General features: G+C 51.0%; 2 protein-coding genes across 7 annotated transcripts; one reads left to right on the plus strand and one right to left on the minus strand.

Moving 5' to 3' along the window:
* Positions 1-4,013: 4,013 nt before the first annotated feature.
* Positions 4,014-9,495, minus strand: cfap77 (cilia and flagella associated protein 77). 6 transcript variants are annotated; one of them, XM_086076726.1, is made up of 7 exons: positions 9,154-9,495; positions 7,637-7,695; positions 6,826-6,898; positions 5,855-6,095; positions 4,393-4,492; positions 4,215-4,319; positions 4,014-4,153 (listed from the first exon to the last, which is right to left on the minus strand). In XM_086076726.1, exons 2-7 carry the CDS (start codon positions 7,682-7,684, stop codon positions 4,085-4,087), a joined length of 636 nt encoding a protein of 211 aa, XP_085932852.1. In that variant the 5' UTR covers positions 7,685-7,695; positions 9,154-9,495; the 3' UTR covers positions 4,014-4,084. The 6 variants fall into 6 exon arrangements, with proteins under 6 accessions (XP_085932852.1, XP_085932850.1, XP_085932851.1 ...); XM_086076724.1 differs by having other exon boundaries at positions 7,637-7,698; XM_086076725.1 differs by lacking the exon at positions 9,154-9,495 and adding an exon at positions 8,846-9,038 and having other exon boundaries at positions 7,637-7,698.
* Positions 9,496-10,650: 1,155 nt separating this feature from the next.
* On the plus strand, positions 10,651-18,583 carry LOC147173118 (nucleus accumbens-associated protein 2-like). Its single transcript, XM_086076718.1, has 8 exons — positions 10,651-10,963; positions 12,763-13,270; positions 13,731-13,915; positions 14,217-14,464; positions 14,544-14,705; positions 15,704-15,809; positions 16,997-17,094; positions 17,372-18,583. The coding sequence occupies exons 2-8, from the start codon at positions 12,842-12,844 to the stop codon at positions 17,746-17,748; spliced, it is 1,605 nt and encodes a 534-aa protein (XP_085932844.1). The 5' UTR covers positions 10,651-10,963; positions 12,763-12,841; the 3' UTR covers positions 17,749-18,583.
* The last annotated feature ends 239 nt before the right edge of the window (positions 18,584-18,822 follow it).

The raw sequence follows: 18,822 nt of genomic DNA on the forward strand, positions 1-18,822 counted from the left end.
GTCATGAAGGAAACGATTGCAAATGTTGAGCCAAGGAAAGCGAGTGGACTTTTTTTTGGTTCACATGAAGACTCGTTTGGGCTCCTCAGCTCTGCATGCTGCACGTGTGCCTCGTTGTGTGCCTCGTTGCGTGCATGGCAATCACATTGAAAAACGAATCCAGGTCCAGAAAGTAAAAACCTGGTCAAACAGTTTGGATGTAGCCCCAGGCAGGGCTGGACTGGCACAACCAAAACCCCGTCGGCCTTAAGCCCGCCGGCCCAGCCCGACCACTTCTGTCGAGCTCGTAGTTCTGCCGCTGATATTTTGATGCCGGTTCGTCTTGTTGCTCAATCATATCACTAGATATAAGCGTTTAAAAACAACGACGAAATGCTGTAGCCATTTTAGTTGAGTTAGGGCTTGTTGTTGTCTTTGGGCGGCGAGCGTCAAGATTTTGTCAGTGAAAAAAAGTGTGCCGTAGCTCAAAAAATGGCTGAGAAGCGCTGCGAGAAAAGATTTCATATCCAACCGTGTTACATGGCACGAAAATCCAAACGGCATTGACGAGAGGCGCCCTCTAGCGGCTGCATCAAATGAATGCGAACAAGCACAGGTGGGCGCACTAACAATAGTGAATGTTCAAGAAATGCGAAAATAAAACGAAACAAATGCTAGAAATTCGAAAAAAGGGCCCCAAAATTTTTGGATGCTTGGAAGGGGTGGATTTTGAAACGTATCAAAAAAAAAAAAAGGAAAATGAACATTTTGGCTATGGAAAACATAGGGCACGTTTTGACCGGACATGACGTCACACGTAGTTTGGAGTCTCAAAGCAATGGCGGACGATAAAGTAAGGTCTGTTTGGGAGGATGACGAAACAAATCTTTTTGGAATAAATTCAAGGCGCAAATATGAATGCAATTTAAATGGAAAAACTGCAAAGAAACGCTTCTGATCAAGAATTCCAAACTCGTACGTCATCTCACGGCGCAGTCGCTTCCTCTTCTTTTAAATAACTGGTGGATCACATCGTCCTCAATATCGGCAAAAGGTCAGGCGGAAACGGGCATGCGTCGCATTTCCCGCCAATTTGCTTCAAAAATGGAACCAGTTGGATGGAAACCCGTTTGAATTCTGAGCGTCTGACTTCGTCCATCAACCCGCGAAGGTCATTAACGCGTGCTTAGTTATTGCTTTCTTTTTTCCAGGGCCGTCAGTACATTTCACAGGCGGCGCTCCGTCGATCCGTCAGCTATTTAACCAAAACCTATTGACGAGGCCGAGCGTGACGAGTGAGGAGAAGGTGCGACTCGACCTCCACTTCAGGTGGGCGCAGGTCGTTACCTGAAGAGGAAAGTGTCGTCAGCGTCGTCATTCCAAAGATATCGGCAGTGCGGCTGCTGCCAGTTGGACTTTGTCCGAGTGCGACTGCTGCATTTGCTCAAGGGCTCGCAATTCTGATACTGCTCCACTTTGATTCGGACTCCATGAGTCGCCACGTGTTTCATTCCATTTGGTTTTACGACACCCGTTGCGCTCTAAAAGTCGTCTTCTTCGGGGAAAATGAAGCCAAACTTTGTTTTTGCTCAACATCTTCAATGCGCTGCTCCAACAAGACCAGATGACTTCATGGCACTTGATGACGTCAGCAGCGGGCGCCATCTTGCCACCGCCTGCGAGCGAAGGTGAGTGATCGGAACAAATGTCAACTTCTTCTTCGCTCGCTTTGAACACACGGTTTGCTTTCTCACAAATGATAAATCAAGTGGTCACCATTGTGGATGGTCGGCCATGTTGCGAGAGCCGCTTCGATGCTAAACTCCAGCGCTTGCATTTTCAATGAAGTGAAGCCAACAGCGGTTCCGGGTTCGGCCGTGGTTTTACATTACAATCTTTGTGCTGTTGGTTGTACTTCCTCGCTAAAGTGTCTATTTTGTAAAACATTGCAAACAAGCTAATGCGATTTAAGATATATTTATTGCTGCTACAATAACAGACTGGTCAGTCCACTTCATGCAGCAGAGAAGTCTTTTGTGTTTTACACACGCACGCACACACACACGCACACACACACAGGAATGTGCTTACTGTTAAATCAATTCGTGTACCAAAACTCAGTATTAAGAACTAAAATGAGTAAACATAGTGTACATGTAGCCTATTAAAAAAAAAAAAAAAGTACTGTGCAACGAGTCGACACAAAAACAATAACAGTAACAAACATAATATCAATAATTGTAAAAGGAGTTGTGTGGAGTTAAAATCATGCCAAAACCCGCAAACACACGAAATGTGATCGAACACACAAAACTTCATTCACAAACGAATGCATTTTGTTCTACACACAAAGAATCATATCTTCAATTACAAAAAAATATCCTTCAAGTGCAAAACAAATCTTTCGCGTACGTAAAAAGCAATTCTCCAACTCCGGCCGCCAGTCACGTGACTTTGGGTCGTCATATTCTGCCGAGCACATTTATGCGCTCAAACTCGCAAGATGTACACGCGCAATTTGGTCAACTTTACAGCAGGGGGCGCTGTTGAATCAGCGCCGTATAGAGAGTTTCAGGACGACTACGCTGTGATTGGTCGAGTGCTGGTCACATGACATATGGACGCCTGGCGACCCCGCTGCTGCGATGACGTCATGTATTGCAATATGCATTTGCAGAGCCGTGAGTGTTTCTTTTGTCGTCATTTGCATATTGCATTAATTATGTTCACAATCACAACGACCAGTTAGGGTTCAATCAAGTAAAATAACAGCATTAGATGTCGGTGGGACCGAACAATGCAGCTTCCGACCTCGTCAAATGAGTGGCGGGCGTGTGACTTTTTTGTTTTGTTTTTTTCAAGACTTTAGCTGAATGAATTGTTGGCAGACGAGGAGCGTTTTTTCAAGAGTTCAAATCGATTATAAGTTACAATTGGCTTGAAGTGCAGTCACGCTACAGCAGAGGTGTCAAACTCCGGTCTTTTTGGAGGTTTCCCTCTTCCGACACGAGCTGATTCCAATCAGCAGGATCGTTATGCAGAGCTTGCCGATGAGCTGATCATACGAATCAGCTGTGTTGGAGAAGGGAAAGCTCCAAAACCTGCAGGACTGTGGCCCTCCAGGACCGGAGTTCGACACCGACGCTCGACGGGCTTCACTCTCTGCTTAGACTGATCCAACAGCGCCCCCTGCTGGAAGGTTTACTGGCTGGATCTTGGAGTTTGTCACGTGACCGTTGGCCGTAGTTGAAGAATTGCTTTTTAGGATATTTTTCATACTTTTTTGTTAGCAATTGAAAATGTGCTTCTTTGTGTGTAGAACAAAATGCATTAGTTTGCGAACGACGTTTTGTGTTTGCGGGTTTTTGGCCTGTTCTGAACTCCGCAGTGAGGCTTGAATTGTAAAGCGTGTCGGGCCTCTTATGATGCAGCGCGATATGAAAAGCAAAGCCGTGACCACGTTTGGTCGTTACGAGCATAACTGCGAGAATTGACGTTTGCGTGACGTAGAATGGCGCTTGAAGCAAAACGGTGCGCTTGGGAACTTGGGATAAGCCCCTCCCCCACGCCGGGCTCTGGCCGTCGTTCAGCAGACAAAAAGCCTTTTCGATATGGACGGCGTCGTCGCTTCCGAGCCACCGTACGAGTTGCGGAGGAAGTTCGCATGCGTCGAGCAATCAAGACTGCGGTTCGAGGAAGTGCGAGGGACGGACGCGGCGGTCGCGAATGCTGACCTCCGTCGTCTTCTCTGATGATTTCATTTCAAGCAACGGCAACGCCAAAGGTGGCCAGCGTCGGCAACATTGCGCGTCAGGTGACCCGGGTGCAAATCGCTGCCTCAAGTTGACACTTCGAAAGCATCTTTTGTCGGCCACGTTTGTCAAAATGAGGACTTTCAACACGCGGCGGACGGGACAGGGAGGCTCCGCCTCTCCCGAGCGCTCCTCCCCCGGCGCTCGCGCATGACCGTCGGCCATCTTGACGGGACTCGTTGACCACAGATGACAGGACGCCTTGACGGGATGCTTTCACCTGCCGCTTTTATTTCTCGCCGTCACCCGCGTGACGTCGTCGCCATTTTTCCCGGACTTGCCAACGAGGCGCCTCAACTGGCCGACTTGTTGGCTTGCGGCTTCGCGCGGCGATTCCTGAAGGTGTCGAGGGCGGGGCCCACCTGGACACACGTGCAAGCTTAGCACGCGGTGGCGCCTGACGTGTCGGCACGCGGGTCTCACCTGCGCGTAGCGCGCACACGTGTGCGTGTGCGTGTTGACGTGAGGAGGCGCACTCGCGCTGCGCATTAAGGAGGTGCGAGTGTGTCCGAAAGACAAACACTTTGCCTGCAAACACACACCAAGTGCGTCAGTCATTTTGTGTGTGCGCGCGCGTGTGCGTGCGTGCGTGCGTACTGACCGCATGCCGTCGCTCGTGCTCGCTGCGGACTTTCATGTTCTCTTGCATCCAGCGGCGAGCGTACTCGTGAGCTAAAATGTCAAAGAGTGGAGACGGCGCCCTGAGGAACACCATCATCAGACAAACTTGTCACGATTTGGGAACGAGTCAACGGTGCAAACGCGGCACGGGCCCATATTGGATTTAAAAAAATATCGCGGTATTAAAATGACAGCTCGAAAATGTCTTTTAAAATTGGGTCAATAAAAACGGATTTATTTGTTTTCGTTCAACACATTCGATTTCATTTTTAAACAAAATAAAGAACATTTGGGTTATTATAGTTTTGAGTTGTTTTTTAAATTTAGTTGGTTTTAATTCATTTTCAGGGTGGTTCTGTTTTTATTAGTTTTAGTTACTTAAAAAATGCTTACTTTTAGTTACTTTCAGTATTAGTTTTCGTTTTAATGTGTTACTTGTGCGCAGGGGTGTCAAATCCAGGTCCCGAAAGTCAAAACCAGTTTGGCTTCAGCCATTGATGCTAGCTAGCTTCCTAGCAGGTAAACGAGCACCATGGCGGCTAGCAAGCTAGCACATGCGGTTAATGCTAGCTAGCTTCCTAGCAGGTAAACGAGCACCATGGCGGCTAGCAAGCTAGCAAGCTAGCACCTGCGGTTAAAGCCAAACTGTGGCAGGGTTTTGACTTTCTGTCGCCATATTTGGGTTGCGGCCTCGCAGCGACGTCATCCGAAGGTGCGTTTCTATTGGCTGCCGCTAAATGACATCACTTTCAAACGTTATTCCGGTGAAATAAATCGACTTCAAATCGTCCCCAAAGGCTCATGCGTTAAATGAATGCGCAGACGTTTTTGCTATAATTATAGTTTGTTAGTTTTCGTTTTTTTTTTGTTTTTTTTAAGCATTTTGTTTTTATTTCGTTGACGAAATTGTTTTTTTGAATTGTAGTTTTCCTTTTTCGTGAACTAAATTATTAAGAAACGTGTCGCATGCTAAGCTTAAATAAATGTTGACGTTCTTTCTTGTCCTTGACTTCTTAGCAAATCACAATGTCTCGTCACCGGGGATCTATTTTTAGAACAGACCCGTTACTCATGTTGTCCTTGGGGACGCTGCACCGACTTGTTGCTTTATTTCCGGGACAATGAGCGTCTCCCCTTAGCCCCGCCCCTTTCCCGTCTTCCCTCCTCCTCCGCGTGCACGACTTCATGCGCACTCGCTGTGGAAGACGACGAAAGTGAATTGAAGGCAATTCTCTTCGTTGGCTCTCATTACTGGCGCTGATTGAAAGCGTGACTTTCTGAAACCAAAACCGTCAAACCCGTGCTTGCAATTGTCTTAGTTTAGTCCGCCCTGTAAAGTGTCCTGATAAATGACACGATGATGATGATTATTATTATTATTAATGGGCCCGTACGGCGCTGGCACGGCGACACGGTTTTGAAAAGAACAACGTTGCGGCCACCTGGACTTGAGGCCGAAGGCGATGTCGGGGATTTGCGGCTGTTGCGGCGCTCGGGTCCTGTGCGTTTTGGGGGTGGAGCTGTGCTTGGCCACGCCCATCTGGGCCTTGTACTCCTTCAGCTGTTTGCTGGTCACGTGACCGCACTTCACCGCTTCCCGGTTCAAGCCCACAAAGTCCAGGACGGGGGGGTGACGGGAGCGTGGGCCTTCCTGTTGGGACTGGACCCTCCACCGGGACAAGGCTGCGCACGCACACACGCACACGCACACGCACACGTTTGGTCGACATCAGTGACCCCCGACCTTTTTTCCACCAACGACCAGTTCATGCAAGTCCACAACATTTACAAGAAGAAACGCAAATCCACGATGTATTTTGATGAAACCTGCACGAGCAGCACAAACACGAGAACGGTTGAAGAAATGGCAGTTGTTACAAAAATGGCCAGCAGGTGGCAGCAGAGTATAAGAGATCAACCATGTGGCAAAACGCTCTTTTGCCCTCAGTTTTAAACAGATTTGTGAATAACGATGAAACTGAGCTGCATTCTAATGAGATCTGTCAACGTTAAAGCCTAATTAATCAATCGCATTAATCATGTATTCATCACTCTATGAATTTTGACCGCAGACGATCCTTGAGCTGACAGCGGATGTTTACGTTAAAAGTAGCACAGGTTGTGTTTGCGCAATAAACGTAACCGCATGCCATGAATAAATGTTTGCGTGAGACTTTCCGAATATTTGTTCATGTCAAACGATTGCAATAGAAGAGAATATTCTGCGGGCCTTGCAAAATCAGTCCAAATCCATTACAACAGTCGGGAGCGAAGGGGGTTGCTTCAGTGAAAATGGCTGCGGGTGAAGGAGTTCAAAAAAACTAATCTTTGAATTTGGTATTAGCACGAGCGAGCGATGTTGGCCAAGATGAGCCGAGCTTGTGTGCGGCGTGCGTGCGTGCGTGCGTGTTACCGTCAGCCACGCCCCCGCCCGCCTGCAGCCCCATCTTGGCTCCTGAAGTTGAAGGGAGATCTTCGGGACGTTCCTAAAACACACACGCACACACACGTAACAAGCACAGGCAGGCACACGTTAGCGTTAGCATGATCATCATCACGACGTCAGACCGTTTGGAGCAGGAGGGGCGTGGCCACAAATGTTCCCGTGGTGTCCAGGGTGACGCAACACCTCGGTGACGGCGGCCGTGCGTGCGTGATATATTTCGTATTTATTTATTCCGATTTTAAACGCTCACCCCGCCCACAGTCAGTCGACTTGTATCCAACTTTCGAGTTTGCGAGCTCACAGCCAATCAAATTGACCGATCGTCACCGACAGCCGGCGCCGTTTTGCCTCCAAAAAGCACAAAAATCCGAGCTGGGCACTTCCTTGCGTTAATCGCCAATTCCCGTCAATGACGGGAGGATCTTTTCATCTTTCGCCGCCGAATGATTTTCCTCGCCAAAGCGTGTAAAAATCGACGGACGTAAACGTGCTTCAGTTGCTCCATAATTTCCGATGTTGTGGATTTGCGTGCATTTTTCGTTGACGTGCGAATGTCATGACGAACAATGACTTCTTCTTCTCGGACAAGTTTGACTGCGCTTCGCATTTTTCATTCGCGTTGCCCTCCATCGTTAATGTTTGTCAACTGTGGGACATTTTTGGAACTTGACTTGATAGTAAGAATCTTTATTAAGATCTCTCTCTCTCTCTCTCTCTCTCTCTCTCTCTCTCTCTCTCTCTCATGTAGCTCCACCCCTGCTTTTAACCAATCATTTACCTTCATCGGCGTGGACTCTCCGGCCCCGCCCACTCCCGGTGACGTCATGTTATGGTGATCTTCTGTGAGAAGGAAAAAAAAAATCTAACATTTCCCATCCTTTGTTTTGGGTTATGTTCGTCTTCAACTTTGCATAAGAATAAAAATTCATTTCAAGTCTTTTGTTTTGTTTTTCTTAACCTGCTCGAGTGGAAATTTTAGGCTTGAAAAAACGGAAACTCCAACAAGTTCACCCAAAGGCAGAAAAAGTAAATGCGTTCGCTTGCAAACCTGCATTCATGCTTCACAATTTCCCGACAGGAAAGAAAATAAAATGTCTTTTTGTGGCTGTTTTGAGGGGACAGACGCACCCGGGCTCGCTTAGCACGCTTAGCTCGCTTAGCTCGCTTAGCACGCTTAGCACGCGAGCTCGCTTAGCTCGCTTAGCACGCTTAGCACGCTTAGCACGCTTAGCTCGCTTAGCACGCTTAGCACGCTTAGCACGCTTAGCTCGCTTAGCACGCTTAGCTCGCTTAGCACGCTTAGCACGCTTAGCACGCTTAGCTCGCTTAGCACGCTTAGCTCGCTTAGCACGCTTAGCTCGCTTAGCACGCTTAGCACGCTTAGCTCGCTTAGCACGCTTAGCTAGCTCGCAGTCAGCCGAACGAATGGAGCGACGGAACAGCAAATGATTTCCCGGCAGCCGGCCAGCGTCTGTCACTTTTGAAATGGAGAAAGGTTGAAATCTTGCGAGGTCACATGACCACGTCACGTTGTTTGATTGGCTGACTTTTGCGCTGCCTTCACTTCAAAACAAAACAACACTTGAATGCGGCCATTTGTCTTTTCTTGGCAGTGTTCAAATCAATGTGTGAATTTTCATCCACTCACTTTCCATCCCAAATGTTAACTTGCAGCGTGCGCCGAGTTGAAAGGTCGTATTTGATCAACTCAAACCCATTGCGTCCACTTTTGCCAGTTGGATCTCTTCTTAATTTCAATTTCCGAACGTCTCGTTCCCGCTACTTGCTTTCTCGCTCGGAACTTTTCCAGGCGGTCAGACAGGAAACGTTTTTGTTCTTTTTGACGCTCATCAGCAAGTCTTAAAAAGTTCAATGCTAATTGAAACAAGTCAATATTATAGCGCCCAATAGTTGTTGTTGTTGTTTCTGACAGTTCTCCAAATGTTCAATAATATTCAAAAAATATTCACGAATATCTTTGTTTTACTTTCAAAAGGTCCAAAGAGTTCCTGATGTCAGCAGCATCCGTAAACGATCTCTTATCGGCCATCACTTGTTTTCTTTTTTCTTAAAGCCGATATTGTTTTTGGTCAAATTGCCGAATATCGCCTGCGGTAAAACGTCCACATATCTGATGTGATCTTGCCAAGACTGTCCCGTCAGCAGTCCCAAACTTTGGACAGTCCAAATGTCCCAAGCGCGGCCGCTTATTGATTCGAAGCCGCTTGAGCGCTCGGTGAAGAAGGGTAGGCTCGCTAAGCCTTCCTGGCGCAAGTTCGCCGGGCGGGGCCCTACCTGTCTGTAGTTGCTCACGTTCCGGACTCGCTCCTCGGTTCCGCTCGGGTAAATGTCACTCAGCACTTAAGGAAGCGTCTATATGTGGCGTCCCGGCAGGGGGCGCTCAGCGTCAGCGTCAGCGTCAGCGTCAGCGTGCCGATCAGGGGCCGACCCCGCAGGCTGCTGTGCATGTTTGCGACCCATGAAGCGCGCGATGTCAACTTTCAACGCTGCAAATCACAGCTTTCTCGTTGCCATCAAAGTCTTTGGCAAGAAGCCACCGAGCGTTGCTGTGACGGGCGACGACGGCAGCAACTCACTTTTGACGTGCCGGTGTGCCTTGGCGCCTCGTTGCTATGGTGACCGGACCACAAACGAGCACCTTCTCTCGCTCTTTCTCGCTCTCGCGAGATCGCCCGTTTGGCGCGACAGCAGCGCTCTCGACTCCCGGAACACTTTTTTCTTCCATTTGTTCGTTGCCAAGTGGCGCGAAAGAATCACAATCACAATCAGAATGCCTTTATTGTCATTGCCGATCAATAACTACAAAGAACATGTGCAAGAAGGAAATGCAACTTTTGTTTTTGAACTATTTATTGCAAAGGGATTTGAAACATGATCAAGAAAAGCTTTGGAAAAATGTTCGACCAGTTCTTCAATTCAGCACTCGTGAGCTGCTGCTCGGAACAAATTTGGACCTTGAGTTGAATTCAAATGACGTTGCATGAAACGGAAGAAACAATTGCTCATCTCCTCGCTTTTCCCGCGGCCGAATAAGCACAACGTTTAATATTCATAAATGCATCATGAGATCATTTCACAGCATGAAACCTAAGTTGCATGTCTTGAATAAAGATCAGGAATCCATCGCTAAACAAACATCAACGTTGCGTGGACACAATTGGCGAGCGTAAGCAAGAATACGCTTCTTCTTTCCTCTCTCTTTAAAAATAAAAATAAAGTTATAAGGCCAAGACGTGCAAAGTTTGACTTCAGGTATTCCGATTTTCTTTCAAACAATTCTGAGGCAAAGTGTGAGGAAATGTTTCTCACTACTCGGTAAACAAACACAGTGCAGCTCAGCCTTTGCTGTTTTTGTTTTTCAAATCCAATGCGTGATTTTGATGCAAAAGCTGATGTGTCAGAAGCGTCGAGTTTCGAGTTCAAAAACACGTTGTTTTTTTGGTTTACTGTGAATTGAAAAATAAAAGTCCGTTTGATTTTGATGCTCGCGAAACCCACCGGAAGGAGGCAATGAAGCGCCAGACAGACCTGAGCAGCAAGTGAAGGATTTTGTATGACGTCATGGCCAGCATGGCGCCACCTGCTGACTCGAAACTTGAAACTTGAGTTTGGCCGTCAACTGCTTTGAAGGTTTTCTGCTGCGATTTTCAGATGTTTTCTTGTTGCCATTAAAAATGTCATCTTCAAGCAAGAACGTGACTCAGCACGTTTTTTGTTCTCGTCTGACTTCATCTTCACTGCTCAGTCTAACGTGCGTGCGTGCGTGCGTGCGTGCGACCGCAGTGGGCACGCCAAGCGTCTCGACTGCAATGCAGTGCTGATGTTTCGCACAGTCATGCCACACACACAAACACGCACGCCGGCGCGTGTGCGCGCGCGCCTCCCTTGCCGTCCTCTGCAGGGCAGTTAGCCGCATTAGCAGTTAGCCGCATTAGCTCTCTGGCTGTCCTCAGGTGACTCTCGCCTCTCGCACCCCTCCTGTCTGTCTGCAACCCCCCCAGCCCCAGACGCTGCGCGAGTGCGCGCGCGCGCGCGTGTGTCTGCTTGCCTGCGCTGCCGCCGTGGGAAGAGGACCAGAGAGGAGGTGAGCCCCGAAACCCAACTTGACAAGCACGAGACCGAACCGGACCAACCGGCACACTTGATGCCGGCCGGGCTTGATTGGACTCCTGTAAAGCGTACCGGACTACACGTTTGGACTGGATTCTTGTGGACAGGACTGATGACGGAGCTGGACTCCGAACTCTGCTTGACTCTACCGGACTTCGCAGCGGTACTGTTCTAAGATGACCTTGACTGACACAGCAGAAAGCGGAGCGTAAACAATCGGCGTCGCAGGCGGTTGCGATCGGTGCAAAAGTCAGACCTGGCGAGTCGCGTCTCCTTCAGCTGATGGTACGAGCAAGTAGCATTGAATAGCACAATGCGGGCAATCCGCCCGGGTGGTGTCGTTTGCTCGTTGTCACATGGGCCGAGGGTCGCCTAGAAACGGGCGGCGGGCCCCAAGTGGCCCCGCGGCCGCAGTTTGCGCGCCTCTGGGGAGAAAAGGCAAAGGAGGAATGCGGACTCATTTGATTGGGAACGAGCAGGTGAGTGTGACGAGTCTCAAGTCAGATGGTGTTCTGAGCGGGGTGTCGGCCGATGGTTGGATCGTCCTGGCCGCGCCGTCCGTCTCCAGCGCAATAGCAGCACGTTTGGCGCAAAACTTGATGAGCTCAACTGAAGATATTACAAAAAATTCCGCCATCCAAAAGATCTCCAGCTCAAACCCGAGTGGATGTTGAGAGAAGTTGTACAAACTGAGAGCTCAGCCTCGCGGTAGCGTGTCCGGGCCTTGACTGGGAGGTCGTGGGTTCAATCCCCAAAGACCTCCCTGCTTGACACTCAGCATGAAGGCTTGGGATTGGGGGTTCGAGCACCAAATGATTCGCGAGCGCGCCTCCTGTTGCTGCTCAAATGCGGAGAACGAATTTGGCCCCACTTAGTCGGGTGTGACAGTCGGTGGTACTGACCGGAATCTCCATCATCGGGTTCGTGGAAGACATTTTGTCACAGGTGCAGGATTTGCTTGTCTTGTCTTTGTTGAGCACTTGGAACCTTCCGAACGGCAACTGCTTCTTTCCTTCCTGTCGGCAACCTGGCGGGGGTCCGAGGATGGACCGAGGCGCTCCGTGATGATCGGCGTTGGCGCAGCTGGTCGGCAGCCTGAGGCGGGCGAGCGGCGCTTTTCTTGGCTGCGGGGAAGACGCTTGCAGACTTGAGGTGCTGAAGACGCTTGCGAACGTCCCAGCGCGCGACGAATGCGCTGCGCAGCCCGTCGAGCGCGACGGCGCAGTTCTTGGGTGTGCTTGTCGGCCTCCCAAAGTGGCCCAACTGCCGGACCGGACTCGCCGCCTCACCGGCCGGGGCTCGTTTTTTTAGGTTTTTTAGATTTCTGTCCTCAGACGTCATAAGAGACGCGACCGTGGCTGTTTTGGGGTCGGTTTGTCGGCGGTTCCAAGAGCCGTGCCGAGGTCCATGCAGACGTCTGCCGGTCCCCGCGTGCTCCGCCAGGTTCTGATGTTCAAGGCAGGGCGTGATTTCCAAGAAACGACCGAGAACATTCCGAGACGGCGGAGAAATGTTGCCTGTGGTTAGCCTTGTTAGCTTCAGCGCTATCTTTTGCGTTTGCCCGTAAAGTGCCGGCAACGCAGGACGCACTCTGACCTTTTCCTCATCACGCTCGCCGGACTCTACCCGACCCCGTTGGTCTGACCCGACACTAGCCGACTGCGGTGTACGCTAGTGGACGACCCTGCCAGACTTGAGTGGACTCTTCCCGACTCTTGTGGAATCTGCTTCTCCTGAAATTGCTTCATTTCCTCGGTCTTGGTTCCCCGCCAGCACGACATGGATCCCAGACCTTCAGGCGGCGACCCCGGAACCAACGTCAGGACCAGCCATCCGTAAGCCCGCTTGCATCATGGCAGAAACTGGCGTCCAGGTTTCGGTGGGCGACTTCGGCAGCAGCGTTCTGAGCAGCCTGAACCAGCAACGCCTGCTGGGACTCCACTGCGACGTCTCCATCCTGGTCCAGGGTCAGCACTTCAAAGCCCACCGCGCCGTCCTGGCCGCGTCCTCGCTGTACTTCCGAGACCTGTTCAGCGCCGAGTCCTCTGACGCATCGGAGTGGTCCCGGCCCACGTACGAGCTCCCGTCCTCGGTGACGCCCTCCTGCTTCCGTCAGATCTTGACTTTTTGCTACACGGGTCGTCTCGACGTGGTCGCCAACGAGCAGCTGGTCCTCATGTACACGGCCGGGTACCTGCAGGTCCAGAACATCGTGGAGAGGAGCCTGGAGCTCATGAAGACCAAGACGACGTCCTCATCGCCGCACTGCTGCGATTCACAGGTGAGTGTCGTTCGGCGCCGGCGCCGGCGTCGGCCCGGCAGACCGGCAGCCGCGATCTTCTTGTTAGTCCGATGATACCAAATATCCGCTTGGCCCAGCAAGATCGGGAACCACGCACCACCCAGTCCGGCTATGTCGAGCCGGGGTCCAGCCAGACTTCCAGAGTTCCTGACTCTGGAAGTCTGGCGGGACCTTTCACGCAACCGGCAAATCTCCCATTGAGTTTCCAAAGCTCTTTTTCAAGGGAGTCAAAAGGCAGCAACACGCATGAACTTTGTTCAGGACCATCGCGCACTCAGTCCAACTGGCCCAGGAATCATGTTCTGCTTAGTCCAAGATCAGGAACCCTGATCTGAAAGGTTCATCACTTCTTCCCCAAAAGCATGATGCGGTTTTTCTGTGTTGTCCAGGAGAGCCGTTCTTTATTGTGATGTCTTTTCTGTGCGGTGGCGGTTCGCAGACCACCTCGGCAGACGAACTGGGACCTTTGGACCGGTCTGTGGTCCACCTCCAGCATTCCAGTCCAGACCCCTCGTCGTCCATGACTCCAGAGGACCTTTTAATGACCGTGAGCCAGATCAAACAGGAACGGCAGGACACGCCTCCGGAGGGCCGTGCAGGATCTCCAGAAGAACTGAATGCCAGGTCAGAAGGTCACATGAGACTGGGTCTGACTGGTAATGGTCTGACCTGTCCTGGTTTGACAAGATCGCCTCAGGTTGCTCCCATATCATTGGATCTTGATGTTTTTATTTTTTTCATTCTTTACAACGATCTCATTAGTCCAGCCGGCCCAGGAACCGCGACCCGCGTTGTCCCTGCAGACCAGGAATATGATCTATGAGTCGGTTCAGTTTTGCCAAAGACCAGGATCCAATGAGCGGCGATGTCGTCTGTCTGCCGAGTCCTGGCCCGACTTGTGACTCGCCCTTTTTTGCATGCTCAGAGTGGACTTTGCGGGGGCGCTCCAGACCACCCGAAGGGGCGCTGCTTGTTTCCTGGGTCCTGCCGGGAGCCTGGTCCTGGGTCTGCAGTCCTACCTCCTGGCGGGCGGCCGCTGCTCGGGTTCAGAAGCGTCCGGCCTGCCCGCAGACTCGCCGATCACGCGGGCCCCGTCGGAGGCGGAGCCGGAGGACGGTTACTACGGCAACGCCGCGCAGGCCGCAATATACCAACACATGCGCGGACACCGGGGTAAGAAGTCCGGTCGGACGGCGCCGGCGCCGGCGTGACGGGTCTTTGTGTCTTTTCACGTGTGACGCGGTCGACCCAGGTCAGGAGAAAATGGCGTCGGCCAGCGAGCGGCGCGCGTGCCTTCTGGTGGGCGGAGACAACGCGGCGCTCCCCGCCAGTCTGATCAGTCAGATCGGCTATCGGTGCCACCCCGCGCTCTACGCCGACGGGGAGCCCGGAGAGAAGCTGGAGCTGGTGGCAGGTACGAAGAAACGGGACGGCGTGCGCGGCGGCGGCGCCACAAGCTTCTTGGACGTTCTCCTTTTTTTGTTCTCATCTGCTTGCTTTCAATGACTTTTTGTGCCGATGGTGACTTATTCATTTGTATTTGTTTGATTTGTTTTGATTTTTGTTGCTTTTCGTATTCTTAAATGTTGTGTTGTGTAGTTAGCAAAACAAATCCCCAATAACGTCCACGTTGCTTCATCGCTTGTGCACAACTTAACGACACTCAACGAAAATATCAACGCGACACTTTTGCTTTAATTGCATTTTTTCTAAAACGTCATTTTCAGCATTTCGCTCAAATATTGCTCACAAAGCAGTCTAAATCTGGGATAGTGAGCACTTCTCCTTTGCCGAGATCATCCATCGAACCACACAGGTGTGCCAAATCAACATGCTGATGAGACACCAGTGCTGGTTGGTTTTCTGGGTCCACAGACGACCCCCCCCTCCCTCCCCCTTTAATAAAACAAAACTGCACCTCATCCGCATCTTGATATCGCACACCTGCGAGGCGGGATGGATGATCTCGGCAAAGGAGAAGTGCTCACTATCCCAGATTTAGACTGCTTTGTGAATTTTATTTGAGAGAATTGGTGATATTGCGTAAGTGGAAAAAATGTTGATGTTTGAGTTCATCTCTTAAAAAATTGGAACGTAAACAAAAGTGTTGTGTTTATATTTTTGTTGAGTGTAGTTTTGTAAAGATGTGTTGGAAAGCATCGCGACACTTTGGATAGAATTGATTTCAAGAATGAGGTTCGTTTCCCGCGAGAGGGCGGACCAGTAGCTTGAAACAAGCCAAGAGCGGAAACAAGTCACCTGCCGCGTGCATGCGCTCCATTTGATATTATTATTATTATTATTTTTTTTTTTTTGACATTATGACAACAAGAAGGCCTAATAATACAACTTTACAGATACAAGACACTGACGTGCGTGCGTGCGTGTGCGTGCGTGTGCGTGCGTGCGTAGGTTCGGGCGTGTTGATGACGCGGGGCCAGCTGATGAACTGCCACCTGTGTGCGGGGGTGAAACACAAAGTTCTGCTCAGGAGGCTGCTGGCCACCTTCTTTGACAGGTTAGCTTAGCATGCTAACATAAGTACAACAAGGTCCTGATATGGGCGTGGCTTGAAGTTTGACGTGAACTCACCTGGTTCAATCTTTTGTTGTCTTTCTTGGCCAGAACGCCGCCGCGTCATGTAGCTGCTTTGTCACACGGCGCACTCTAAAAACACGCATTCATTTTCATTTATCATTCAGCCAAACCCAGCCGGCTTCGGGCAGTGGGCGGGGTACGCCCTGAACAGGTTGCCGGCCAATGGCGGGGCACGCGGAGACCAAGAAGCATCCGCGCTCAATTAACCTGCCGTGAAATGTGGGAGGAGTCCACTCTAAAAACAGTTGAACTAACGGATTTTAGAGCGCGCCAAATCGCCGCCCACCTGCCGGTTGGAGGCCCGAATCCTTCTGATGGAGGCCCCGCCCGCGGAGGGCGCGAGGCCGGCGGAGGGCGCGAGGCCGGCGGAGGGCGCGAGGCCGGCGGAGGGCGCGAGGCCGGCGGAGGGCGCGAGGCCGGCGGCGGCCTTCTCGGAGTCGGCTTGTTTAGGAATGCAGCCCAAAGTAAACTCCAGATGAGGCTAAATACCAGCACGAGACCGATCGTCCCTAAAGGGACCGCTTTGGACCGCTTTGGACCTGAATCTGCAGTGGCGTGCAATCAGCAGCGACTTTCTCCTGACAGCGTCCCGCGACGCGAAATCTGGTCCCGTTTTGGTCGAGACCAAAGTAGTCCGGCAAGTTGACCGGGGTCACGCAAACGAAGCCTTTTTCTTCTCGCAACAATTTGTGTTGAAAAGATGCTACGTTTGCAGAACCGCAAACTAGAAAAAAGTGCTCGCTCCAGCGGCGGACGCCCAAAACACGAAAAAGGAGCACATTTGTGAGCCAATGAGCACACCAGCAGCCATATGGACGTGCGATGCGTTCACTGACACTCGGACGCACAGAAGTCGCGTGACGGGACGCTGTCGGGGCAAAGCCGGTGCCGATTGCACGCCGCTGGAGGCGCCGCCCAAACATGAGGTCGAAGTCAGTCCGCGTTTTGCCCAAATCGCTTTCTTTTTGATGCCGCAGATTTAAGAGTGTGCGTTGAACCCGAAAACTGGGCCGGCCCCTTTTTCACCCCCTTCGGGTTCCTTTGGATGAAACTGTTTGTGTGTGTGCGTGTGCAGAGCCAGTGATTGTGTTGTTGTGGCGTCCGTAGAAACACGCTCGCCAACAGCTGCGGGACGGGGATCCGCTCGTCCACCAACGACCCGAGCCGGAGGCCGCTGGACAACCGAGTGCTGAACACGGTGAAACGTAAGCCGCGCGAGACGTGCGCTCCGGCTGTGTTGCCAATCAATCGTTCCCGGCGGCGAAGGGATTCTTGATTGTTATGCGCCGTTGAAAAGCATTGACGGACGGTCCCAAATGTTCTCACAGCGGCGGGAGCCACTTCGGGTTCGTTTGTTGGCGCGCATTTCCGGGCGCCGCTCGATAGGCGCGTATGCCCTCAGGAAGGTTTGATTCCCAACACAGCCGACGGGTGACGCTAATCCTGATAAGCGTGTGACTAACGATTGTGGGCGCTGCTCAGTTTACTGCCAGAACTTCGGTCCGAGCTTCAAGGAGAGCGAGATGAACGTGATCGCGGCCGACATGTGCACCAACGCTCGCAGGGTCCGCAAGCGATGGCTGCCCAAGATACGATCTCTGCTGCCCCGCAGCCGCAAGACCCCGAGGGGGGCGGCCAACCGAGGAGGGGGAGGGGCCAGCTCGGAAGTGGACGTGCGTCAGCTCGGCGTCGCCCCCTACGTGTGCCTGGAGGTGGCTGCGGAGGGCGCGCAACAGCACGACCTGCGCCACCCGGTCCTCCTCTGCGCCGCCGCCGCCTCCTCCTCCTCCTCCTCTTCATCCTCGCCACACCCTCCGGACACTGACCGCAAGGGGGCGGAGCCTCAAGACGGCCAATAAGCTTTGGACTGCGCCTGTCCAAACTTCCTGTCCTTCTGCTAAGACGCTCCGCTGCATGCTAGCAGCTTCCTGGCCACGAGCAACGGGACTCATAGAAGACGAGCGCGATGATGTTGACGTCAATAAAGCTTCTTGAAAATCACATTTGACCTTGAGGCCAAATTCCGTCCGCCCATTACCTGAAGGGCGCGCGGGTCGCGAGCGTGCCGGGGCCTATCGCAGCCGACTTTGTGCGAGAGAGGCGGGGTTACACCTTCAACTGAACACGGAGACAACCAACCATTCACCAGCACATTCGCACCCAGGGCCACTTTTGAGTGTTCAATTACCTCGCATGTGCTTTTCTTTTTCAGCCAACTCTCATTGAGCATGTCGTCACTGAATAATATGAATGCTTGAGGTTTGATATTTACAACGTGTCTATAATATAGCACATTTGCTGCTTGACGAGTTTCTCCCCCTTCTCAACTTTATTCATCCAAACAAGTAGATATTGAAATTCAAAACATGCGCACACACCAAACATGTACGGAACAAAATACTATACAACAAAAGAACAAATAAGTAAAAAGGGTTTAATCAGAAAACAACATTCTTTCATTGTCTACGGTCAAGACTCATTTCCTTTTGACCGATTTCAATGTTTTCTTGCAATTGAGTTCATGAATTTGCATCAAAATATCGAAGGATAAATTGTTTAGCAATAAATGACAATTTCGTGGACAAAACTGTTGGTGGCCTTCTGTTCATGGAAGCAAAACCCACAATGATCACTGAAATAACTTGAAATAGTAAAGAATACAAATGTTTAGAAAATAAAGCAATCCAAATTTGAGTATTTGTTTGCACAAGCATTTGAGGTCATCAGAAGATCTGTGTCAGTGTCAATAATGAGACTTGGCCTGCACACATGAAGCCTCGCGAGCGGAAACCTTTTGCGAGGTTGATTTGGTTGGTCACGTGACCCAAACTTGTCACGTGTTTGGTGGTCCATAATTTCCCATGGTTCATGACGTGTATTCCAGCTTGCTTGATTGCGTGTCGAAATGCTTCCCCGAGTTATTTTTGCGCGAT

Source organism: Leptonotus elevatus, chromosome 5, assembly GCF_054856555.1.
Source record: "Leptonotus elevatus isolate MCC_2025b chromosome 5, RoL_Lele_1.0, whole genome shotgun sequence".
Taxonomy (NCBI): Eukaryota; Metazoa; Chordata; class Actinopteri; order Syngnathiformes; family Syngnathidae; genus Leptonotus; species Leptonotus elevatus.

Coding starts and splice junctions, on each gene's coding strand:
- LOC147173118 (XM_086076718.1), top strand. CDS start 12,842: ATGGCAGAAACTGGCGTCCAGGTTTCGGTGGGCGACTTCGGCAGCAGC. Junction 13,271..13,730: donor CGCACTGCTGCGATTCACAG/GTGAGTGTCGTT, acceptor GGCGGTTCGCAG/ACCACCTCGGCAGACGAACT. Junction 13,916..14,216: donor CCAGAAGAACTGAATGCCAG/GTCAGAAGGTCA, acceptor TTGCATGCTCAG/AGTGGACTTTGCGGGGGCGC.
- cfap77 (XM_086076720.1), bottom strand. Junction 6,899..7,636: donor GAGAGTCCACGCCGATGAAG/GTAAATGATTGG, acceptor TGTGTGTTTTAG/GAACGTCCCGAAGATCTCCC. Junction 6,096..6,825: donor GGGCGGGGGCGTGGCTGACG/GTAACACGCACG, acceptor GTGCGTGCGCAG/CCTTGTCCCGGTGGAGGGTC.